The sequence below is a fragment of the Lichenostomus cassidix genome, chromosome 9 (genome assembly GCF_008360975.1).
Source record: "Lichenostomus cassidix isolate B80296 chromosome 9, HeHo_3.0, whole genome shotgun sequence".
Taxonomy (NCBI): domain Eukaryota; kingdom Metazoa; phylum Chordata; class Aves; order Passeriformes; family Meliphagidae; genus Lichenostomus; species Lichenostomus cassidix.
In genome coordinates, this window is record NC_139490.1 from 13170527 (window position 1) to 13197569 (window position 27043).

At 40.5% G+C, this 27043-nt stretch overlaps 1 protein-coding gene across 3 annotated transcripts in view; it reads left to right on the top strand.

Moving 5' to 3' along the window:
- LOC146433309 (phospholipid scramblase family member 5-like) overlaps positions 1–27043 on the top strand; it is a 73863-nt gene that overhangs the window by 37218 nt on the left and 9602 nt on the right. Inside the window, exons 1-4 of one of the 3 annotated variants that reach the window (XM_085069491.1) lie at positions 18507–18666; positions 21535–21793; positions 22553–22794; positions 25342–25493. In XM_085069491.1, coding sequence (XP_084925617.1) covers positions 22782–22794; positions 25342–25493 — 165 coding nt within the window. In that variant the 5' untranslated portion in view covers positions 18507–18666; positions 21535–21793; positions 22553–22781. Of the gene's footprint in view, positions 1–18506; positions 18667–21534; positions 21794–22552; positions 22795–25341; positions 25494–27043 lie in introns of those variants that run through there. The other 2 variants (XM_085069492.1, XM_085069493.1) reach the window with 2 other exon arrangements.

Genomic DNA, 27043 nt, shown 5'->3' on the forward strand with positions numbered 1-27043 from the left:
AGGCATGTGATGCCATGAGGACACTACCACTTTATTCTCTGAGTCAGATCAATCTTTATGTGGACAAAATAAATTGCTTTGGTAGGAAGGACCTCATATTGAGCAATATCCTCCCTGTTAGAATTAAGGGTGATCATGACAAAGCTTTTCAGTTTCTGTTCCATGTGTAAGGCAGTTCTGTTTCAGAATTTCTGATCCCCTTTTAAATTTCATGCCATGGGTAACTTTTCAAACATCAAGCATTCATAGGAACATGGTACAGTTGTGCCAATGCTTTTTGGAAAATCTTTGTACCTCTAGGATGGAATTTAATGAGACTTGACAGTGCTCTCCCAAAAGGTCACAGCCCAGGTGGTTGTGTCATCCTGTTCAGGAGAAGGGCTCAGCAGCTTAAATTCTCTTCTCAATACTCAGGTTGGGGATTAGATTGAGTATTTTTAATGTCTCTCCTGTTGTACACTCTGAGCTGTCAGAAATGGCTTTAACCACACTCTGTCCCCTAGGATACTGAACTCCTTGGCCTGATCCAGATTAAGAATAACTCTGAGCTGTCACAGTCATGGATACAACCACAGAAGAAGAGGGTTCCTATTTTGCCTCATTTGGAAAAGGGTTAAGTCCTTACCTCCTTACAAGACAATAAGATTATTTCCTACCTGACATGGTTGTTTTTCTTTAGGAGGTAACATATTCACGAACGAATTTCTGCAAAATAGTTCAGCCTGGGCTGCTTCTCTCAGTGCAGAGTTACAGAGTGAGCACCTTGTTTAATTTGTTACTGAAAGACGCTTCACGATAGTGATGTAGGAGCACTTCTGTAAAATGTTGTGTATGCTATCCTGCATTTCCTGGGCACTCCTCCAGTCCACCAGAACATATCCCAAGCCTGCCAGGCTGTGAATTTGCCCCTCTGTACATCAGTACATACTGTTAGTTATCATGAAGTGCTTTCTGGGCCATGGATGAATCTTCCTGTGAACTGGGAGCAGCCTGGGCTGGGCACTGGGCTGGGAGCTCACTGCCCTCCCCGGGCAGTGCTGAGGTCCAGCACAGCTGAGCAGAATAATGCAGACACTGTCCAGCCTGGAGTGTCTGCCTGGGATGTCTTCAGCATGTTACCCAAGTTTTTCTGTTACTCAGAGCAGCCTCCACTTGCCATTACCCCTAATAATGGGCAAGTAATTTGTTTTTGTGGATGTAATTAACATTATCTGCCATTCTGTTGAGTTCTCTAGGTGTTTTAGAAGTAGGAAGTCTTTCCTTTACAAATTATGACTGCAGGTGCTGTGAGGTAGTGGCTCTTTCAGATTGTAAGATATCTATTTTGTATGAGAAATGTGTATCTTTGGCAGACTGCTAAATATTACTGCTTAAATCCATTACGAGGAAGCACAATTTTCTGTAACTTAATTTCCTAAGCCTAATGAACCCAGTAAATTTCCTCTGATGTCTTCCCAAGTTAATATATTAAATCTAATTTATTTGGCAAAAAATTGGACAAATTTCCTTTTAATTCAATTAACCTAGAAGAAAAAAAAGTATTGTTATGGAAATCTGGGATTAATAATTCACAGCTGCAAAAGTCCTGGGTTTAGTTCCATTCATTTACTAGCTTACAACTGCTATTTTTGTTTCCTATAATTTAACTCAAAAAAGTCCATTGTACCATGTATGTATTTGAAAAGCTTGATAAATGATGCCAAATTAATTTCTTGCCAGTTAATGTTGCAGAAGATTTTTCTGTCCTAAGTGATTATTTGCATACTTATTGAATATTATATTCGCCAATTGATTTCCTTGATATGTTACTGATCTTTTGTGGGCACTGCTAATGAGTGGATGATGCATTTTCATCAGCAATATTGCATCCCTGGCAATTTTGCTAGAACTCAAAGTGGTACAAAAAGAGTTCTCATTGTTCATGTCTTAATTCTGGGAAAACTGAAGCTCTAAGTGCCCACAAAAGCCAAAGCAAGGCTGTGAGTGAAAGCAGATTCAGCAGCACCACACAAACATGGACTCGTCTGTGCTGCTATTTTGATTTTGTGTGGACAAGATATGGATAAGAGGGATACAGTTGCATATACTCTGGGAAGATAATTCATATTCTTCATGCCAACAGCTCCAGTCCTGCTTTCCTGCCATTTCCTTAACATATGTGGAGAGGTCTAATGTAAACAATGGAGCCAAAGCTCTGACAAATAAATTACAAGGGCCACTAATGAGTGCAAATCCATGTATGACCTTTAGAGCATTCGTGCAGCTGTCTCCATGCTCTGATGTGGCTTGTGCTGGAAGAAACTTAGGGATACCTAGGATTTCAAAATGACTGCATGTGTTGGCATATTAGAGGTGGTTTCTTTCTGTTTGTACACCTCGACCACTTTTGGAATTGCTCAGGACAGGATTTGGCTTTAAATCTGTAGGGCAAAGGTCTTTAAAATTCCTGCATTTAAAGTGACTATTAGTGATATCAAAGATTATTTTACAAATGGTCCAGGAGTTTTCCTGCTATAAATTCTTATCCAGACATTCACATCTTTTCCAGCACAACAGCAATCTTATGAAAAATAGTCAATAAGCTGTAATACTAAGGTCAACATTTTTAATACTAAAATCAGTTTACAGTATGTTTGCTTGAAGTGCACATAAATTCAAAAAGGCAAGAAGTATAAACAGAATAGCTGGTTTCTTGGATGCACTCCAATATAATTATAGCTATTCACCCTTGTGACTATTTGTGTGTGTAGCTTAAAGCTATTTGCCTGCCCTAAGGTACGGTAGCAGTATTTTTATACATCTTTGTATCTGATTGAAATGCAAAACTCAGTAAACCTGGAAAGGATGCTAACAAGCTTAAAGAAATGTATGAGTAAAATTAACCAGCAGATTGAATGTGCATTTTGACATTTGTTAGCAGCACCCCCTCATTCCTAGCACAGGTACTTCTCATTCTCTTCAGTTTTGAAACTGAGATATCCCTTAAGGATTTGTCACCAAAATAGTGTATTTCTAATAGGCAATTATGAAAAAAAAAATCATCATCAATCACATTTATTGCAAACATCTCATAAAACAGTAAAACATTTATGTGGCTATGGAAGGCAAGTATGTTGCCATGTAATATATTAAGATTTGCATATAAAGAACAGCAGGCAGCAAACAAGTCTCTTTCCCTTTCTTATGCCATTTATACAAATGCCTTTGATGCAATGGATCTATTTAATTTCCATCAAAATGTTATTGCCGCCACACCTGAGTGATATTGGCTGTCTTTAGGTCTCCAAAGCACGCCCTGGGAAGGGAGGGGGTGACGCTGCTTCCTCCAGGTAGGGTCCCTCAGCCGTGTCACACCTTGTCACAACCTATCTGTCACCCAGGAGGCAGGGTTTGCCTCAAGCTGATGTGCACCTGTCACTGATATATATATATATATATGTAATTTTTTTTTATTTCCCTGTCCCCCCCCAATATCAGTTTTTCACAAGGATCAGTTATGTCAGGATTTAGCTTTCAGACAAATTGCAGGGATATTTGGACTCCATATTGTTTCAGTGTGAATAAGAATAAAATGCAGTTGCTTAGAAAGAAGCACAGCTCTTTCTGTGAGGGATGTGGCAACTGACTATTGATACCAGCATCTGCTGATCTTCTCCACAATCATGCTCAGCAAACACTCAAAAATAATTTTTTGAAACTTTTTGTAATAGCTCAGAATGCATCTAGAGTGAGGCTGTAGGATATAAAATGACTAATAAAATGTAAGGTTATTTCCATGTCAGAGTAGGTAACAACTGTCTTTATCTGTGTTTTTCCTTAAACCTCAAGGTAAAGTAAAGCAGGCAGCATTGCAGAGAAGAGAGAAATGAATGACAACACATTGTACAAATCTGTGGGATTTTTTGACACTTGACTTTGTACTATCATTTTAAAAAATTCTGCCTTCTATTTACTTGTCAGAACTGGATTTAATTCTTATATGCTGCAAGGAATTCACCATGTTAAGATATTGATATAACAAATTGCCAAATGTTTTAGAGATTGATTCTTGCTGGCCAAAATGGGCTTTCAGATTGGAAGTCTTTTTTTCCAGAAAACACCTGCTGAGATTGAAGTCTGACAGCTGCACAAAAGAAATATACAGTTTGTTTAGTCTGCTCCTCTCTAGCAATCGGCAGATGCTATCAAAAACTGCATTTTTAAAATGAAAATTACCTAAGGGTTTGGCAAAGGACCTTGGTTAAAATGGACCAAGTGGCCACTGTCAGGTGAGTATTACCAGACTGATTGGTTGTTACTTCTGTCAGTCTTTCTTTAAAATTATGACAGGCCACACAGCGGGGAGCAAATGATCATTAATACTTCATCCCCTGGGACACAATAAACTGCCATTCACTTGCATACAAATAAAATACATAAAGCTTGTCAGACAAGGTGACATAAAAGGTGCCTTTTCAAAATTATTTTATACTACAGTGGGATGTGATCAGTTAAGACACATTTCTGTATTGTGTGGTGTATGATCTTGACAGCAGCACCTTGGAATTCATTCCGGTTTAAAATATATATTTTAGCACTTTTTCCTGATGCTTATTTTGTGTCATTAGAAAAAGGTAAGATTTTGAGCACTCCTGGGCTGTGCAGGGGAAACTTAAGGAGAGATTTTGCAGGAAAATACTCCTCTGGAGCCAATGCTGTTTCTGCCATCTAACCCAACATCAGAATAATCCAGGCTCTCCATGTGTGCTGCCGAGCACAGGTGAACACCAAGCCCAGATCAAGAGGTGGCCATTGCACAAAGAATGCCAAGCTAAAGTTCTAAACTGAAATAAGCCATTTTCACAACATTTGTGTAAGCAAAAAAAATCTAAAAAAAATTGTTGTGTTGTATTGTACTTTTGGTAAGGTCAGAAAGAGGCTGGAATGTGAGGTATTTGCTCAGCCACTGCTTCCAGTAATGCTCTTCTGTTCTGGGAAGTGCACTGAAAAAGATAATTACTGATTTATGAGGAGATTCTACATATTCTGCCTATAGGGGTGTTTTGTTTTGGGTTTGTTTGTTTGCTTTTTGACACATCTACCAATGAATTATTAGGTGGTTACTGCACTGAAAGTTTTGTGCAGGCAAGGCACATTGGGTTGCCTAACTAGTCAGTGTGGAGCCTCATAATCCCAAATCTATTGGCAATGAATTCCTTTGATATTTACTGGAAAAACAAAAAATTTTCTGACATACTCTTTATGCTTCAACCCTCTTTACTCCATTAATATTTCCCATGGAAATATACAGGATGCACTACATAACTCTTTGTGCAAGCATTTGTTTGAAATATTTCAATTTCATTAAAACTACACTTTTTCTAGGAAGACCAAATCTCTGGCAAGCCACCTATCAATGACAATGCCACTTAGTACCTGAGAATGAACTGATTATAAAGTTTTGGTGAGGAATCTGCCAATATTGTGTAAGAAGAGAAAGTTAGATGTTAGTGAATCCACAGCACCACTATCAGTGTGTATGGCTGGGCAGAGAGGAAAGCAAATATGCTAACAGGAAATACTTCTTGCATCACTCCTGCCACATCTCTCATTTCTGTTCTTCCTTTGTAAACTGAATTACCCTGATTCTAGGCAACTACTACACAATTTGAGAATGGAGCAACAAAATTAAATAGCACCCCAGAAAAATACGAGGAGGAGTCTGAAGCAATGTGATTTTTCCCTTTTATTCACATGCATTAAAGCAGTTGTGGGTTACTGTTTTTTGGTCATTGAAGAAATGGAAAAACACCTGCTGATTTCAGGCCTAAACAGAAGAGTAAATAATATCTTTAAGAAATAAATTATCTTTTAGCAGAAGTTCAATATAAAGATGGACTTTTTAATAGAATCTCAAAATAGACCTTTTATATTAAAGTCTCTATTAAGGAAACACTCCATAGGGCAAACCTGGAGACTGAGAGCAGATTGTTTAAGGTAATGACTGCCTTGAATTCAGTGGGAAATGTCATTAAGTATCATGGCTCACATTGCTTGGGGATTGTGAAGTTCAGTGATGAAATCAGGTTGGGATTTTTTTTTGCATAGTAATTTCACTTCACCTTCCTTAAGTCCTATTCCTTCTGCTTTGTGCATGCAGAAGCATGAAAGATAGGACTGATTAGGTGGCATTGGCATTGCAAAATCCCCAGAAAAATACTACTGTTAATGAGAATTGTATGTATAACCCCCTGCTTACTGCAATGACAATTCACTCCTATGATTCTGTCAAACATTGCAAAAACCAAATAAACCTGAGAGCCCAATAATAAATAACTGCTCAAGATACCTTCTTTTTAGCTTTAAAATGCAATAGCTAAATCCTCAGCTAGATTGAATTCACCTCTCTCCATTGAGTTCAGTGCTGCTAAACTGATTTACAGTGGTTGGGGAATTTGGCAGCTGTGTATCAAGGTGCAAAGTATACAAAAGTTTTGTCAAATCTGTTTAGAACATGAATGGAAATTAAAATGGGGTTTCAAATGTTAAAAAGCAGCACTGGTTAAAAATAAGCCCAACAACTCAAACCCCTGCTTGAAAATCCTAAACTAGCACTGCATATGTTCCAGTAATTTGCTCAGCCATGCAGTATGTTGTATTCACTGAATGAAGAAAACTTCTTGTGAGAATGTTTGAAATGTCACTGAGGTTCAGTCTGGATCAGGGTGCAGGTGGCTCTACAAAGGCTCTGCTGAGGGGATGTGTTTATACAGTTGCTGCTGACGGATGGTATTGATTGGCCAGGCGACTCATAAAACAAGCGACCTCACTTTCATCTTTGTGCTTTCTGTTCCTTCAGTAGATAGAAAAGTGGTTTTAATTATTCACATCATCCATTTTAATATTTTTTTTACTCTTATCCACCCACTCTCTTACAACCAAGTAGTATTCTCATCTTCCCGTTGTAGAAAACTTGCAAAGGGGACAAGAGTGGGCAGATAAGAAATTTGTGAGAATGAAAAGTTGATGCTGCCTCACTGGTAAGATTAGCAGAAGTCTGTGGCTAGCACAGTTTTTCCCATGAGAAGTTTTTTTGTGTTTTGTAAATAAAGATAAAGTTTGGATGTTTTGGAACAGTGTCCCAGAACTTGGGCAGTGCAGGCCTGGTCAATCAGGCCTGGGGGAAGGCTTCTGACTGACCAATCTGGGTGACTTTTGAGAACTCTATAAATGTGATGAAATCACAACAATAAAGGTCATTCCTTCTTGCCACTGAGAACCGATGCATTCATTACTCTGCTAGCTGCTCAACAGCGACAGAAGTCAAAATTTGCTGAAATCTCTACCTGTCAAGATTGCCTGAGTCACCTTCAGGATGACAGAGCACTTGACAGCAACTGAGATTTGGGTATTGCCACAGTGTCTGTGGTGTTCATTCACATATCTCAAGGCATGTTCTGTACAGCTTTAACCTCCTGCATCCCTCCTTGGATCCCTGGAATACCTGCTGCATGGGCACAGATATGTGCTCTCAACACCACAGTGTTACAAGCTGTACTTTCTTCCACCAGAGAATATATTTTTCTCCCATGACAAAGTTTTCAGCCTTCATGTAAGCTTGGAGTTGTGATAAGAGGTTGAGGTCATTTAATGCTTCTGGGTTTTGCAGTTTGTTCATCCTTAAAACAGACAGATGTGATCCACACCACAATGGAAATTTTGATGATCTTAATTATAATGGTCAATTTTTAATGTATTAATGGCTAATGAGGAGAAAGGGATATACATAACAGGGGTATGTGCAAATCAGAAGGCAACACCTGAGTTGACAGAACTAGAAGGAATATGCTTGGTTTCGTGCACAAAGTATTTTTGGCTGATTTACAGTTGCCAGATTTAGTTAACGTGAGTTAGTTAGTAGATGCATGTTGTCAGCAAGATCTGTATGTTCCACTCATCATCTTCACAGAAAGACTTACCAAGGAGTGCTGCATGGGCTACTTGCTAATTCTGTCCCACAGTGGGCTTGAGTCAGGCTTTGTGATGAAAGAGACATGGAAATTTGAGGTTTTTGTACTTTGTGCATGCATGCTTCCCTGGAATTGCTTTCAAAAATTTTGCCCTTGGAGCTGTGAGCTACTATACAGTTGTATTTTCTAAATGCTTACTTTTAACAAGTATATGTAAAAAATATGAAAGCTACAAAATCTTTGCTATTTTCTGGCTTCATAAAAGACGAAAAATGCATGAAGTAAAGAAATGAGGTATGTGACAGCGAGGAGTTTCTAGGTGGACTTGTTGACAACTCCAAGGAAAAGCAGCAGGTAGAGAAAGAGCATTGCTTCTGTCCCTGGAATGGCCTTACACTGGGCTCTAAAGCTATAGCAGTCTCAGCTACATCAAATAAAAGTGTACAGGTGTGTTCTCATTCAGAAATAGCTTCATATATATGAAAGCAAGTAAAATGAGATGGGAGACATCCTTAGTCAACTCATGGAAGGGATTGTTCAGACAAAGCTGTAGGGAGCATGACTTTGCTGTGATTTTTCTGTTTTCTTTTTGAGATGCTCCATTTTCCTTTAAGCTAATTTTAACTCTAAACCAGCTGTGATTATTTTCTTTTTGAATCAAGTTGAGCTTTAAGGAGAAGGGGCAGGGAAACAAGAACCAAAAGCAATGAGGTAGAAGCCCTCCTTCATGGGCATGGGGTCTGCTGGAAAGTATAGTTCCAAAATCCTGTTGAATGGTAGGAAAAGCTACCTTGCTCTCCCATGACAAATATGTAAGTAAAAGGACTAAAAAACCCTCCAAAATGAACAGCTTTTCAAAACCTCATTTTATGCCTTCTTCTTATTTAGCATCCAATCTTGAATATACAGTACTGATTCAGAGTACTCTATATTCTTTTTATGCTTCATTGGTTCCCCTGTCACTTCAGACTGTCTCTCAGAAGTAATAATTTTTGTGTGGAAGAAAAAAGTTGAGCTGCTAACAGAGGATCATATTCCCCATCCCCAGTAAAATAAGCTAGGAACCCATGTAAATGAAGCATAAGGTTTGTAATGAATTGGGCTGATGGCGATGATGTGTTCAAGTGTATCTCCCAGAGTTCATTAACTTAATGTAATATACAGTGCCAAGAATGATACCTATGATTACTCCAATTAAAATTATAGTTTTGTGCTTTTCTGTGATGCAAGTTAGTGCTGTGAAAACATGAAACACACCTCATAAATGCCACCCAGCTGCAAAAGTGACAAAGTGAGTCTGCCAGCTTTTCCTAGTGGCAGCAAGAATAATAGAAATGGCTGCAACTGGCTTTTGTTATTGCTGGAAGCTCTGGCAGCTCACCAAGCATGGTAGGACCAAGGCAGTCAGACTGTGATGGCATTGCTCCACAGGTGATTAAAATACAGCAGGGAAAACACAGAAATATATACTCTTAAATGGAAATGAAAAGGAAGTAAATATCACTGTAAGTATATGGTATGTGGATACCACTAAGAGAAAGCTGTAAGCAAAGGAGGATAGCACACCATACTGCTCAAAAGAAGTATAGGATTAAAGCTTTGTTCTGTTTTGAGCTCGCTGCTTATTAATAAAGAGTGGATGGTAACTGAGGAGATGAAGAGACTGTATTGTGAGATACCACAGAGCACGGCATGTGTGATGTTCCTTCTGAAGCCATAATAACCATTTGATTCCTGACCCTGAGGTGAATTTTGTATACTCATATGCATGAAGGAGGTGAAAGGATATGCACTGAACTATGCCCTTCTTTCCAAACTGTGTTTTTAGAAGTGATATAATTGAGGCATAAATAAAATAACAAAGAAGGCTTTTGTAGGTATATATTATTATTTCAAACTACCAACAGTTGTCTTTGCACTTGCTGGTATTTTAGAGTCCTGAATTTTAAATGGCACAGCTCTCTACCATCTCCAATAAAAAACACTCAATAGAGAATACATCATAAGGGAAAATTCCAGAAATGAAGTCTGTATAGCCAATAGTCCTAGGAACTTTGTGTTCCCTGCTCGTCTCCTATTTGTCCCATGACATCTCTGAAAATAACAAATACAGCTCTACAATTGACACTTAGCAATAGGCGAGTCCATGTCCTTTCCCCAAAATTAAAATGGGGGCCTAGTACATGGTAGTTGTTTGAAGTGCCTGCCATTATTTGGGGTGCCAGAAAGCCACCCCCTGCTGCTTTCCATGCAGAGGAATGGATAAACCTATGGATAAATCCATAAATCTCCACCTGCAGCACACGGTGTAAGCAGCTGTCACGGGCATTCTGCAATTCTGCAAGTATTCTAATATTATACATCTCCCTGTCTTTCTCTTGATGGTGTTTCTCTAGGTGCCAAGAGCACTGAACTCTCCCCTTGTTCAGTCACTTGTGTCTTTGTGCAGTGCAAGCAGCCCTTTCCTGATGCTCCTGGAGCTGACACTTTTCCCATACTAGAGGTTGTCTTTTGCTGCTTTTTCAGCGCTGTATTAATGTTTTGTATTGTGAGGTAGCCAAACCCATGGTCACTGCTGTCAGTAAGCACCTCCTCCTCCCTTCTCTTGGAGTATCAGACACTCTTTGCTGTTAGAAAGGTGCAGCTGGCTGTGGTCTTTTCTTTTTTGCCAGCATTTAGTGGCTGAGGTGTGTGATGTGAGACCAAGAAGCATCAATGCATCCTTTCTGCATCTGAGGGATCTCTGTACTGCAAGGAGCAGGAGAGAAACTGGATGGTGTGAAGCAATGCCAAATTTTTCAAGATTAAACAGAGTGCAGTTCTCAGCTGGGAGAACCATCTTAGTAGCAAATTGTTAGTTTGTTCCTAGAAATGGTTCAGAAAAATAAATTTCACCACAAAGTATGTTAGCATTTCTCATTATATTCTCCTTCTTAGGAACACAGTCTATAATAAGCAGTGAGTTTATGAATACTAAAACCTTGTCATTTCCTAAAGATTCTTAACTAAAATGGCTGATATTTATTTCCTTTTCCTTGGAAAACCCAAGCCTCAGTGCAGTTTTACAATCTAATACTTTAGATTTTGTCCATTTCTCTTGTTTTTGTTTTGGCAAACCTTTATTTGAACAAGAAACTGGGGAGATCTCTCGATGCCATAGAGGGTATCAAATCTCACCCTGAGAAGCTGGTATTTATTCTGAAGTAGTCTAAATATTGCTTGTTAAAACAATCTATAAAACCTGCCTTTTTATTCTATATTTTTCAATAAAGGAAACAAGATGAGGATCTGTTCTTCAATTAACCTTTTCCTGTTAGACTAAAGTTTAAAATAAGTTTAGATTCAACACCAAGGCTGCTAATTAATGCCTGCTATTTTTACCTAAATTTGGGTTTAATCATGGTGATTTTTATGCTTTAAAGGCTTCCTTCTTGCTGCCTGAAAGATAATTCCTGAAAACAAAAACTGTGAGCCAGTTTTGAATTTGCCTTCAATTCAGCTGTTTTACAGGATCTCCAAACCTCCCTACTGGGCATGCAAAGGTTATAAAATCGTGCTTTGGCAGGAGCACCTGTAGCCACGAGCACTAAACCCTCCCTCCACAGTCACCTGGAAAAGGTTTGTGGAAACCACTGTTTTACAGACATGTTAGTTTGTGCAACCTGCAGTTGCCTTTCTTTTCTAGCAAATAATGAAACTCTCATGCTGTGCACAGCCCAGGACTCTAAAGTTATATGGCCTTTCTCATCTCTTCCCAAAGATCTGTCCCTTGCTTTCTTTGTACATTCACTCAGCAACAGATTTTTGACACTGTACAGATTAATCTGCACATTTCAGGGCATGTCAATGGATCTAAATGAAGTTGCAGATAATAACCCATGGTTTGAATGTCCTGGAAAGGACTTTTGAAATAGCAGACTATGTAGAATATATTTTTCTGGGTTTATTTCTTGCATTGGTGTAAAGACAAGGATTTTGAGAGCTTGATGAATATGACAATAGCAGAGCATAATTTCAAATTGATAAATGAGAAGAACAAACCATGGTAACATAATGCCCCCTATGGTTTATAAGGGAGTATGTGCAACAGCTTTAAGGGCAATGCTTCCCTACATACCTTCTCAGTAGAATCAGAATTACATGTTATGCTCCTCAGCTAGAAATGAAAAAATAGCTGGCTGGATTTTATTAATAAATAGGTCAGATAATGCTAATTTAGATGCTTTAAATCTCCTCCTTCTTTTTTGGAGGTTCAAAGCAATTGGGGTCAAAATTGTTTTTGAGCAATGTAGAAGCAGCTGAGCTCCTCAGTGCGCAGCGGTTCGGGGTGGGAAATGGTCCCGGGCAGAGGCAGAGCAGCCCCGAGGGAAGCGCTCTGTAGTTGAGGGAGCTGCCGCTGGATGGCAACATCCTCCCGCTCATGGACAGGGATACAGGGATACAGGGATACAGGGATACAGGGATGCAGGGATACAGGGATGCAGGGATGGGGAACCCGGGAGCCGCGGGCACGGCGGGGCTGCTCCGTGCCTCCTGCCCGTACGGCTCTCCCCCGCCCCGTGCATCCCAGCGGAGTGTCCCTTTGGGAATTCCCGTGTTGGGGTTCACTCGGCACCTCGGGGGTCCTGCAGGAAGGTTCGGCCCTTGCCAGCAGCGGGGGCAGAGCAGGTTTGTAGGGTGGAGAGTCACCCCGGCAGTAAGGTGTGCAGACGATAATGTATAAATCACGATAGGGCATTTTGCTGATAAATTAGAGCTCGTTTTTTATCCTGCTGTCCCATATCCCGCATAAAGGGAAGCCTCTTGTGCCCTGGGTGCCTCTGTGGTGTCACGGTGCCACCGAGGGCAGGAGCAGCACCTCGGAGCCAGGATGACAGCAAAGCTGCCCCTCCGGGGGTGAGGGCAGTGCCCGGCCGGGCTGCCTGCTGCAGGGGATGCCCAGGGAGCTCCGGGCAGCGCCATCGACTGACCCGAGACCTCACTGGATTACATTAATTGGGGTTTAACTATGCCCACCTTTGAGCTGGGGTTTGGGAAACACCCCAGGGCTACTTCTCTTTCAGTTCCCACAGAGCTCACCAAGTCAGTTTGAAGCCTTCCCAGTGAAAAAAGGAGCGGCTGATCCTTGCATGGTGGTCAGCCTAAGGGAGACCCACAGATGGCTATCAGTGCACATGTACAGTGAGAGGAAGATCTCAAAGGGTTGCTGCAGGTCTCCAAGGAGCCCTGGAGCAAACGTGTACAAATTACACACTCAGGCAAGTTGGCTTTATGTATTGTGATGGAGGAAATGTCTCCCAGGCTCAGTGTTTTGAGATTGTGTCTTGGATAATTTTGTGTTTCAAGACGTAACAACCTTGATTACACATTTCTGTTTCAGTAACTACTGAAAAAGTCATGGTTATCATATATTTATGGCTTTGAAACCTGGGGACTGGGTGGGAGAGGAAAATACAGGGAAAAAGTGTGAGTGACTCACCGGGAATAACTGTTGCATGTTGTCAGAACATAGTGAAAATTATTTTGGTTTTCTGCTTTTAAGATGTACTCCTGTTAGTAAACTGTAGGCAGACTGATTAAACAGTAAGTACTGTTAGGGCTCTGAAATGCCCCAGATATTTCATTTCACTGACAGTTTGTCAGTTGATGATAATAATAGTGATAATAACAACAATAAAAAAATCTTTATAATAATCCTCTTGCTACCTTTCAGGTGCTGCCAAGTGCATACCTGGAGCAGGAAGTGCCTCTTCCTCACTCCTTCTGCAACAGTCATTTATGTGTTGGACTGGGATTGAAAATACATTTCACTGCTAAAATTGCCACAGCTAAGTTTGGGCAAAAGATTATTTCTTGTTTCAGCTACTGGTCCGTGGGCATATATACAGTTAAAATTTTAAATCCATGAAAAGACATATTCACAAGGTTTGTGAAAAATGAGGCAGTTTTGCTTCCTTTAGTGACAGGGATCTCAAATGAGTTGTGTTGTCAATGGGAGAGCAAGAGGTTACGTAGTTTTCCATAATCTATAAAGCTTCTTCAGAATCATGTCATTAGCTTTCCTGTGGTAGAGCACAGCAGAGTTAATAATGCAATTATGGTTCATGTAGTTAAACTATACTATTGATATTTTTTTTTCCCAGGAGGCCTTCATTTCTGGCAATTCTAATCATCTTCATTGTACAGCTGTATGGATTCCATGTTTCACTGTGAGGGAAATAAAATTGCAAATAAATACCATCTTTGCTAATGTCTCTGTAAATGCCAGATTTAGTAACCATTAACCAAATGCTGGTGTCTATAAAATGTAATGTATAGTTCTGTGCATATGTATGTATGTGTGTATATATATATATATATAAAAAAGATGTGTGTGGGGGGTGTATATATAGATATGTATATGTATATGTATATAAAGAGGCCACATTCACATACCAGTCACCAGAATAAACTATTATGCTGGGGTAAACAAGAGTGGAATTTTATCAAATATTTCATTATAATAATTTCTTGCTGCTATAATTAATTACATTTTCTGGTTTTGGCATGCTACGTCTCTCTCTGTCTTTCCATTGTATTCAAACTGAAAGTATTAGAGTAAAATAGTATAATTACTACATAAAAATGGTGGCTGTGTGTTTAGCAGGAGGGGGATTCTTCTTTTAACTTCCCATTCTTTTGAACAAATCTGGAACTTGGAGTTCTGTATCTTTACCTAACACACAATGAGAGCTGGCAAGCACAGCTAATTAAGATGTAATTTAGTCCATTATTAAGCATTAACTTAGTACTTCCATTAATGAAAAATTAATCTAAAAAAAAATTCTATCTGTGCCAATCCCCACTACAGCAAAATTATCAATCCTGAGATTTGAACCCTAGGTTGAAAACCTAATTAAAAACATAAAATGTGAAATAAGGATGTTCCCTGCTTCCATGGTCTCAGTCTTCAATGATTAAGGTTTTTCTTGGAAGATAAATTTTTAGAGCAATGAATCTCTGAAAGGACTGCCCTGTTGTCTTGTCTGTGGAGGGGAAAGTTTCTCTGAACTTCTATATTTTGTCTGAGTAAACTACCAAACCCATTGCAAAGCCTTTAAAAAAGACACATGATAAAGTGATGATAAGGCATGTTAATCATTTTCCTGACAATCATCCTTCTTTAACATGCCCAAGACATAAACAGTAGGAAATAAACACAGAGAATAATTGCTATTAGGTGCCTGAAGAAAAAACAAAGATATGAGAGGGACATGCTAATTAGGCTTCCTCAATGGACCACATGGAGATGAAAAGGAGATGAAAATAAAAATAAAACAAACAAAGCTGAAGAATTTAGACAGCCTTGCAAGGAGTTGTTTTCTATGACAATGAACTGCCCATGTTCTTGAAGTCTTTAGAGACAATATCTGTCATTTTCCTGCATGCATCAGAGGCAGGGTAGCCCCAGGGAGTCACATTGGGATCTCATGGATATACGACAGTACTGATCAATCCTGAGGGAGCTGAGATGGGGAGACAGCAGGACCAACTTCCTACCAGAGCATCTTGTAGTGGGAATACAGCAGTTCCTGCCATTCCCTCTCTGTGATGGCTGGAGGAGAGAGGAGCTGTGCAGCCATGGGGCTGGCAGACGAGTTAGGGAAGTTCACATGGCTTTTGCATTACAGCACATATTTTAAAATTGTTCAGCTCTTTCTACAGACTCTATTATTGGTAATTGGTTTTCTGTTACATTTCTGTTACATAACAGTTTTCGCTTCTGTACTTCAGTAAAACATTGAAAATATTCAACCTGGGAGTTTGAAGTACGCGAGCAAAATGCTGTCAAGACATACTAATTAGAAAAATTGTGCACACACAACCTCCTAGTGTTCTCCTTTGCTCTCATTTGTTTTACAGATGGTGCTAGGTCAAAGAAGCAGCCTGTCTTTGCAGGACAAGCAGTTCTGAAGTTCTGAGCATTTGTGCATTTTCATGTATGCAGAAGTTTTCTCCTTAGCTTTTGTTGCTAACGTAAGCCATTGGTGATTTGCTAAAATTTTCCTCTCTTCTTTTACTTTGTTTAACAGGAAATCTGCAAAGTACTTTGCAGGAATCTAAAGTACAATTTTGTTGCTTTTGGAATCCAAAACAAATGGAAAAACTTGCTGTGATTTTTTTTTTTTTTGCCAGTAACTGACCTGTGATACAAGAAGAGAGTAGTATGAAACAAACTTGGGAAAAGAGAATCAGGTTTCCACATCTGCTTTAAGCAGATTAAGGTATGAACATGTCTATAAAAATGACTGATTGAACCAGTAGTATAGTGGCCATTCAGTGAGCACTGAATGGTCCAGGCAAACTGAGTCACAAAATACCTGCTATGTAGCTTGGTGTCCCAGATAGGTTCCTAGAATTTGATTTCTCAGCTGTGATGCTAATGGATAACTCTTATTGTATGTTTTTTCTGGAAAATCCACAGTAGATAAGGATTGTAAAAAATTCCATGTGTTATCCCTGTTGGTTATCAGTAGGAAATAATATGAAAAAATAAAATTACCTGGGATCCTGCAAGAATTACTTTTCTTAGTGGGACACTACCACCCCTTCAGTAGGTAGAATGTCTTAAATGCAGCAAGTGCAAAACCAAAACATTTTCAAATTAAAAGAAAACACTAATAGTTGTGCTGTACTATTGGGTAGAATTTCAAAACATTGATACTAAATGTAGAAGGTAAATTGGATTGAGATTCTTAATTCCTTTTATTATTTTTGGGGGGGATGAAAAGCTTTATCAGAACTAAGCTCATCTAAAACTTATTATTCTTTCAGTATGCTAATTAATAGAGCAGGATCATGGATATGTTAATTAAAATAAGATACCTCAGGGAAACTGAAATTAATTTTGCTGTCCTAATAGAGTTACCATTATGTCATTACATCTTATGGATGTCTTATCCACTTCTTTTCCTTCCCTTAAAAAGTAAAAAAAAAAAAAAGTTTTATTTAATTTGACTTTAGAATTAGAATATTGAATGGTGACTTTCTGAAAACGTGGAGAAGATTAACTGATAATCTTGGAATAGCCTGGATTTCCAAAAGTCTTAGAATGCAGCCTTCATGTGAGTGTAGGACTGATCACCTCATGTGCTCTAACTGAACACAAAACTGTTCACCTTCAGTTCACTGGGTCTGTGCTACTCTGTATCACTTGTGAACCTCACTCCGGCAGCCTCATGGAATAATGGGGTGATGTTGGCTTATGTGTTCCAGAGATGGAACTAGCAAAACTCAACTATTGAGGAGGCATTTAATGACTGCTAAAAATACATTGCACCTTAAATGGAATGTCTTTCAAGGATGGGAGTTGGTATCTGACAACAGATCCTATGGGTTTGTACGTGTCGGTGATTTAGTTCTTCCAGTTTGTATGTTTCAGAGTAGAGAAAGGGAAAAGGAGGCGCAAGGGTTAGAGATGTGCTATTTTTTCTTCTACAGCAAAGCACAATTCTTCTAAATTTGCTTGATGAATTTTCAAGGCCAGTAGAGAAGTTCTCCCTCATCACCAAGAGTGTTAATTACAATTTCTGTCCAAGACTTCAGTCATTCAGTGTACTAGAAGAGAGAAGTAATTTTATTAATATACCAGTGTATACTGAACACTTTATCCTATTTTATCATGGGCCTAAATGTGCAAAATTTAATCAGACACAAGCACTAGATCTAATTGTTAAGCACTGCTGAGCAGTTGCAGTTTGGTTAATTCTGTGAAAGCTTCTGACTTCCAGGAAGAATGTCTGCTGTTTGCTTTCAGCCTGCAAAGTGTTCAGAGGCATTGATTACCTGTAAGGACAGGCAGGATGCAATTTTGTTATTGTTGAGTCTGTGTTTAATCAGCAAATAGAATCTGAAATGTTTTGTGAATTTCAGTTGAACTTGGCAGATGGTTTAATCAAAAATAATAATAACAGGTGAAATTCATTTCAGCTTCTCAAAATAGATCAATGACAGTTTACTAAAGTAAGCAGGAAAGCATCCAAAAATGTTTCAGAACGAGTAGGAAATCAGGACCTGCATGAGCTTAGTGACAGTGCCCACAGTCCCTTGAAGGCTGTATTTTCATAACAATATTTTAGAGATTATTAAAAACCCCAAAACCTCAATGCAACAGTAATCTACCCACAAAAAAACCCTGATAAAACAAAAACCCAACCCCTCCAACCAGGCAAACCCCATGCCAAAGCCTTCTTTTTTTCCTGTGTCAAAATTTTATATGGAAGCTGCTTTATGAATTTCCAGTGGATTGCTGTATTTAGTTTCTAATCCACATCAATACTTGCTGGGGGTAGTATTAAAACTTCTGCTCCATATTCAGTACCATGTGCCACCTCGAAACACAAACACTTGAAAGCTTCCTTTCCTTACACAACCACTTTACAATTGCTGTTTTGATCCCATTTCTCCCAGTCGAGTTAATCACCAAACAGCAAGCAGGCTGCTGGAGAGTTGCTGTTTTAGGGATTGCATGGTGCTGTTAGCTGCAGCCCGGCAGACACCCTGTGTCCCAGCTCCCTGCCCGCGCTCCCCAGGGCGGCAGCTCCGCAGTTTGCGCGCTCCGGGCGCTGCGGGCACCGCGAGCTGCTGCGGAGCTCCAGCCTCACTGCGCACGTCTTGCGGGGGAGGAGCTCCTGCAGGCACCAGCTGAAGCAAGACGCCTCTCAAACTAAAGTTCAAGGTGAGAGCCCTACCAGGTGCTGGCTGATTTAAGAAATGGCTTATTTTCTTTTTCTCCAGTGCGGAAAGCATTACTGGGTGAAATAACGTAACTTGGGGCTTGTAATTGCACGGGTCACAGTCTGATGGTTCTGCTCACACGCAGCATTTCTGCCTGTGCTAAAGGGAAGACGAGAAAAGGGAAGAAAGAAAGCTATAATATTTCCATTAAAAAAAAAAAGGCAATAACAATGCTTTTTAATGCTGGTCACAACTGATACTTTGAGGAAAGAAAATTTAGAATGGAAATAGTGATTGGTGATGACCCCTCTGAGCAGCAGGGAAGCTCAGGCATTGCCTGGTGATGCTCAGGTGCATTTCCTTCTGCCTGTGTGCTGCTCTTAGCCTGCTGCTGGATGGCACAGCCTGTCCCTGCCTGCCTGGAGCTCAGGAAGGGCAGCTGGGCAGGAGCTGAGCTCTCTTACCTGAGCTTGTGGATATTGTGGGGACAAGGGGAGAAGCAGCTGCTTCTTACCTGGAGGAGTCCATAGTGATACAGGGGGGAAAGGAGAGTGTCATCTTTTCCCTGCTGAGTCCAAGGGCAAATACTTTGCACCAGGGTCATGGAACAGGGCAAGAAATCAACAGCTTTTCCAAATCCTTTGAAATTTGTTCCTGTCTCCTGTTTTTCTCTTGTGAAGGTGTTATTTGTGAAACCACTGCTATAGTCCTGCTGTGGTTCCTGTAGAAAATGGAAGAGTGGTTAGGCTCCAGAGACACAGCACCTATGCTGAGCCATAGGACAGTTTTGGTCTCTTGATCCACCTGGTTGACTATTACTATGTACTTTCTGGAGGAAAATCCATATTCTGTTTCTGTGCTGGGGACAAGGATGTCATAGTCCATGCATGGATGTTTCCTACAGGCTGCAGTAATATATGTAATAGGCATTAACTGCAGTGGTGTTTGCACATCAGCTCAGCAGGGATGGATCTCTGGGCTTTTGTGGAAGTGGTAGTTGTAGAAAAGTCACAATGTAATTTTTCTTTAAGGGAAAAAAGGAAGCTCTTATAAACTCCTCCAGGCAAGCACTGCTTGCCCTGGTCTGAACAGGCTCATTGATTTTGATGGATCCGTGCTAACTTGCGCATTCTAGGATTTGCCCATCAATTTTTATCAGCTTTACAGCATGGGATGGAGCAATATTTTACAGATAGTGGGAAAATAGGTATGTAGACTCAGTTTCTTTTTTTTTTTTCTGTTAAATACCTGTGAATGTGTTTCAGACACTCAGCATATTTGTGCAGAGGAAGGCAGTGTACTCTATTTTAGTGCTGAGACTCTGAATGGTAAATTCATTGTAGGCAGTGATATCCCTCCCTGAGCCTTCTTCAAGGGGCACAGGCAGTAAGCTCAGTATCTTGGCAGAATTCCTTTTGGGTGCTGCTGCTCTGCTTCCTGAAGGCCCTAAAATTTGGTTAGAAGTAGCAGTACACAATTCTTTAAATGTTTGTCCTCATTTCCTGAGTGGTCTTCCTGTGCATGTCTAAAGAGCACCAAAGAATGGCTGATTTTGGGCCTGAATAAACATGATTAAGACTTCTGGACTTGATGTCTCAGTGAGACTGCTTTTAATAATGGCTGGAGCTGATTTGGACCAATATATGAGTATTTATTTTCAATAAAGCACACCAAAAATTCAGATTAAAGAAATTATTAGATGTGATTTTACTTGTGAGGACTTATGCCAGTGCAACATTATTGTTTGCAAATCCTTCAGAAATCCACTGATATAATCTACTAAAATTATTGCTTCAGTATAAAACAATAGGAATGGGGTAAAAGGGGACATTGTAAAACTTATGAAAATCTAAAAGAAATGGAAAAAACATAAAATGCACTTAAAGCCATGTTGTACATCTTTCTGTTACCTATTTACCGCAATTTTGCAAATAATGTCAGAACATTAGTTCTTTGGGGCAGAACTGTTTCAGGGAAATGTTTATTTCATGAGCAGCAGGAAAATGAAACCTGTCTCCTGCAGGGAGGGGAAGCAGCCTGTGCTCCCAGCACAGCCAGGCTGGTCTGTCCCACAGCCACAGCTGTCAGAGGCACAAGTACAGCCCTGGCTGGGGCTGAGTGCTCCTCTGGGGCAGCAAATCAACCCCTTGGGCTGCACAAAAAAAAGCTTTAAAAATGTTCAAAACGTCTTCTTTCAGCATATTTTTTATAGTGTAATTAGTCTATCTGAGGCACCTTTCTTAATGTAATATCCTTGTTTTGTGAATTGACAGAATTACTGGGACTTTTTTTCCCCTTTAATTTTCTGGGAGATAAAATAAGTCTTTATTCATTTTTAGAGGAAAATGATTGCCATCTCATCTGAGTTTTCATCTGTCATTTTCAAAGTTAGGTTTATTGCATTTATCCAGAGCTTTCCCTGTCCTTTTTCTTCTTTATTTAGACTTTGTGTCTGCTCTCTGGGTTATAGCCTCTGCCCCAAAGAAGCCCATCCTTGACAGGGAGAAAGGAAGCAAAAACTTTTGGTTATTCTTAATTTTTATTTCCAGTGATGATAAACTTCCTCCTAGTCCAGAAGGATTTGTTTAGTGACTATTTTTCAGTCACCAAAATTTTTGCTTCTCTCACTTCTCTTGCTGTTCCTAGGTGTGAGCACAGGAGGGATCCTGATTTGGCCTGTGCTTGCCACTGCACCAGGGAATTCTCAAGCAGGCAGTGGTAAATTCCTGGGAAATTTCACAAATCCATAGCCATAGCCAAATCCATAAGTAGACCTGAGGCTCTTGGATTTGCTTCTATAGTCTATAAAAATCAGCTTCCATATAATTTGGGGGATTTTTGGGATGGGTTTTCTGTATTCTTCCTTCAGAGACGCCTCCTCAGTATTTTCCTGAGCTGTAAACTCTGGAATTTAATCTGCTCCACCATGCTCCTGCAGACAGATTCAGACCAGTGGAACTTGCAGTAGCAGAGAGAACAGAAAGTGGTCCCCAGAGCCTCCCTCTGCTCTGCTGGGCTCTGTGCATAGCTTCTGCCATTCTTGAGCCATGCATCACAGCTGCCTGCAGATCACATCTGCCTGATCATCTCCACAGCAACCTGGGCACTCAAGGCAGGAATATGAGCTGGTAAGTCAAGGTTACTCCTCCTCCTCCTCCTGATCCTTTCCTCCCAGTGCAGTGGGGGTAATTATATGTGTCACAGTTTTGTATGGGCAGCACTTGTCTGGAGCAAAGCACTGCCAGACTGTTTTAATTCCCAAAATTCAGTTCAAACACCTTGCATGGATCCCCAGAACCCTCCATGTGAATGCTGGGGGGGATTGGATGTAGGGGAATGTGCAGGATGGTTTTCTGGGGCTAGATGTAGGAATGACATGCCTTGAAAGACATCCCTTGGCTGATGTTACATGGATGGAATACAATGAGAAATCCTAGGCAGCTTTTCCTGCTTTGTGCATGGAAAATGTTGACTGGGGTCAGCAGCAGGGAAATCACAGAATCAGAGAATGGCCTGGGTTGGAAGGGACCTTAAAGATGGTCTAGTTCCAACCCCCCTGACTTGGACAGGGACATCAGGAACATCCCTAGACCAGGTGCTTCAGAGCTCCATCCAGCCTGGCTTTAAACACTTCCACAGAGGGCCACCCACAACTTCATTAGCCTCTGTGTCTCTACTGGATAGCCTGAAGAAGTGAAAACACAAATACTGAATTAAAAAAGGTAGAACCTCTGTACTCTCGGAATAAATCCATACTTTGCAAAGCAGGATTTCAGCTCTATGTGCTCATTTAGCCGGTGGGTACATTGCAGCTTTGTCTCTCCGCGCTGGCAAAACTCTTCTCCCTGTTTCCATTGGTGCTGCCGCCTCGTCTTGCCATGGATCAGCACTCGGCGGCTCTCCGGCAGCATCTCCCCCAGTGGCCCTGCTCAGCCAGCACAGCGCTCCGTGCCATGAGGACAGCGCCGCACCTCCCCTGCTCTGCGAGCTGCTATCAACTGCACAGACACCTTCTGAAGTTCTGTGCATGCTGTGCGCTTTTTTTTTATTTGCTGCAACAAGAAAAGCCTTTTCTTTTAACCTGGCTTCCTTTGAAGAAGTAACTCAGGAAGCTTCATGGCCTCTCAAGGTAAGTGCATCTATAGTCTGTATTTTTAGATCATGTTTACAGAAAACTACAGTCTTATGCATTTCCAGCAATCAGCAGTCTGATGAAATGAGTATTTCAGGCTAAAACCACATCAGTCAAAGCACAGTTGTTTTGTCTTCCTTTAATTTTTCAGCATCCAAGAGGCTCCTAAGGAGACTAAATACTGGGATGTTATTTGAGTAAAATACATTTTATAAATGTTAGCCTCTGCATTCAGTCAGAAAATTTAGTGTTTGTATCTTTGTGTTTAAACCTGTTGGTACAGAATACCTGGGAAGGGTGGGTGCTGAGCCAAGGGTACCACTATATTTGCACACTTCTCTATTCCACTTTGAAAATACGACATCAGCAAATGCTTTTCACATTCAAAACTGGCCAGAGACCTGAGAACCACGTATGAAAAAATAATATCTGAAGAATAACTGAATTTAATCAGATTACTCCTATGTGGGTGTGTCTTTGTCACATACTGCCTTTTAGCAGTAGCCAGTTGAGTACTCAGGGCTATGAGCAAACATGCAGCATCTGATCTAAACAGCCTTCTCAACTTATTTTCTCCAGGCTTTCAAATACTTAAACTAAGCAGAAGGATACAAATCTCTGTTTCTCTTAACATGAGCATAACTCCACAGTGGACATTCTGTTAGCATGTATAGAGGCAGGTGTTGGCCCAGGGAGTTTCAGCAGTGTCTATCTCTGTTTGCCAAATGTTTGTCCCTCTTTCTTGCCCTCAAAATACTCAAGACATTCTGCATTTAGAGCACTAAAAGGTACACAGGAGCAAGCAGGTTTTACAACATTGCTGTATGCTTGCAATATAGTTTTTTTTTAAATTTGCTTCTTTTTAGCCATGTAAGAGAAAGCTGGTTTTGCATATTTTTGATGTATACAGTTTCACTGTAAGCAGTGAAATAGGAATGGTGTGGAATATGGTTTTTAGTATGAGGAAACTTGACAATACACCTCTTTTAGGAACATGTAACTCTACAAATTACATTTCTACAGAATACTCACTGTATCATATGGTAACTTCTAAGTTTTTCCATACTAATAATGAAATAGGAATCATCCACAAAAAATAGACAAAGTGTCAGAGTAGCTCAGATTGTCATTAATATTTAATGTATTTACTGTTTGATTTTTGTATAGCTTAAAATTTGACAGGTAGAACTGCAATTTGTTGTCTTTCTTTTCTCTTTATTATTCAAGAATAATGCTAACACTGGGCTACTTCATGGCATTTCATGTTACAACAAGAGTTACGGCAGTAACAGAACCCTGTGAGGTAAAATGATGCAGAAGAGCATATAAAATATTTATTACCCAGTTATACATTTTTAAAAGCCAGCTACAAATTCAAAGGGGTTACTTCTTCCTGTGGTCTCAGATTTTGAAAGAGAGCAGAAGCTGCAAAGACAAATTAAGATCAAAATATGATTGAATGATGAATCTTTCACAGTGAGTTCAAATAATACTAAAGGTTCTCATTTAAACCCACAAAAGCAAAAGAGTGATTCAGACTTAGAGCCAAAATTCCTTCTGGACCTCAAACCCCACTGTGTCTAAGTGTTGTCACACATGAGATAAAAACAACCAGTTTAGGGACTGCTTTTCTGCCAAATCACAGGGATCAACACAAGGACTTGCCATTTCTGTGGGGAGAGCTTCAGTTTCTTCTCCTTGTTCCTGCAGAGTCAGTGTTTCTGTAGGCTGAGGAATGATGTGCCTGGAAAAGCCAGGAGCAGTTTTTTTGGAAATCCAGTGGTTAAGGTGGTCACTGTGCTGTGGGAGACTGTGCCTGTGTAGGGCTGTGGATATACAGGTGCCTGTGGCAGTAAATGCTCTTGTTACCTCCACAGAACTGGCCAAGGTCACCACCACAGTGTCCTAAAGCACTTGTTAGTGACAGCTAACCAGAAAACACAGCATAATGATATCTGACCTATTAGTTAAGATAATAATGAGTAATAGACTATAAGAGGATGTGTAGACTTTGATATCAGGGCTGTAACATCCAGCTTGGGGAATCTGAGATCCCTGGGAAAGTTCTCTCTAGTTAAGAGAAATTATGGGTGCCCTTAGGATGCTGGAAAGCATCTTGCTGGGAGCCAGCCCTCAGCAGCTCAGGGCACACAGGGCAGCTCACAGAGAGCAGGGCTGGGCAACCTGTGCCAAGGGGCTTCTGGCCACCCTGGGTGTGAGCCCAGGCCAGCTCCAGCCTTGTCACACAGGCTCTGTGCTCAGCAGCTGTCAGAGCAGATCAGGTGCCTTCCAAGACCTCATATCCTGAATTAGCATCATCTGCAGTGATTCCACCTTGCATATTCTAAGGCAGCTTTATGATCAGAGTGCTTGATGTGGGAAACCATCAGGAGATTCCTTTTGGGTCCTCACTCCTGACCTGAACTGAAGTACTGATATAGTTACATGCAGAATTATGTTATTGTTCCAGCTTTGATCTGAGAAGCTAGCTGGTCTTTTGGCTCTGATATTTCTGTTTTGTTTTTTCTTTTTTTTTCCCTGCAGAATCTCAGGGACAAATGAACCCAATCTTTAAGGATTATCTCCCTGGTTCTTCTGACATTCCTCAAGAGAATACGCCTGTTGAACCAACAAGTCTCTGGAAGCAAACATCACACACTCATAATTTGCCACCTGGTCTGGAGTACCTGAATCAGGTCCTGAAGCTTTCTGAATGTTAGAATTGTTATGTTTTCCTTGTATGTTGCTTTGATACGTTGGTGGATGAGGTTGGGTTTTTCCCCTGGGCGGAGGGATAGGTTGAGATGGAGGGATAGGTTGAGATGGAGAGGCTTTTATGTTGTTTGATATGACTGTGAAAAAAGGAATGTAGGAGAAAGAAGCTTTTTCTTCATTGCTGCCATTAATTTTATAGAAATTAGATGAGCGTAAGTCTGAGTGGCTACAGCTTGCATGAACTCTGTGTGGGGAGGAAAGTGCTAATGCCTAAAAGAGGTAAATGCTTGGAAATGGAAGCAGAAAAGTAAGTCATGGGTGGGGAAGAAAAATGAATGCTTTCATCTTCTCCATCCTGCTGCTAAAGATGTGGCTGTCCCTTTTGCTCTGTGAAACCTCTCAGCTCCTGGAGCTCAGAGCACTGATGGCCTGCAGCTCTGCTCCAGCAGTTTCATCTCTTCCTGAGCCTTCTTGCCAAGAGGGTCACTCCCTGCTGTAGCTTTGACACTGACTGAGGTTTCCATTTCACATGTGGCTGGATTCTTCCACTCTTACATGCTGAGTAAGGTGTCATACACCCTGCCTGGTATAAGCAGGGACAGAATCAGGCCCCCAGCACAGTCAGATCACGATTCTGATATGTCTCTACTGTGTCTGCATTTTAGTGATGCTGGGAAATGTTGCTAAACTCAAGATGTGTATTTTAGACACATGTTTCTGGTGGTTTTGTACAGAAGCAGAAATTGAATGTATTTTATATTTGGAGCTAAGTTACCTAGACAGTTAATGAAATGGGGAGACTGTTCAGAAACAGTCTTTCATGTGGAGTGATGACTTTCATTTCAAGATGCCTGAGCACAAAATGATATGTGTTGTCAATTACACAAGCATTTGCTTACAGAGCTTGGAAGCTACATATTTTAGTCTAAAAGTGACTGTGATAGTAAGCACTTGGCAGGTTACATATTCAGGCTCCTGTATGAACATGAATTGCACCTCAGATTTACCCAGACAATGTGGGCAAGCAAATACTCTCACTCCATTTTACAGCAGCTTTGCATCAGACATTAAGACAAAAGAGCAAGTCGCTCTCAGAGCTGTAACTAGAACTGAAGTCCTCATTCATGCTTGTTCTTGGCCTGTGCTGCAGCCCTTGCCAATTACTCTCAATTTTCTCTGCAGCCTGAAAAATGGGAGGCATGTGTGCAGAGCTGGTTGTTGAAATATACCCACAGCTCGAGTTTCTGTGCATTGCAGAAGGTTTTGGTGTGTGCTGCTGAAGCCATGCTGTCTGACTGACTGATGAAACAGGCTCAGCTCATATAGGATAGATGGGAGCATAGAGGAGATCCCACCAGCAGGGAGAGGGCTGTCTGCAGGATGCATGTGGGATTCACAGCTGCTAGGGTAATCCTGTGGGATTTAGCTTGATGGACTAAGAGATTTTCATGTAATTAAATGCCCAAATGAAGATGTTTCTAGCAGAGCTTGGAATTTTTTATGCCACTGGGAAGACTTCTAGAAATCTGTG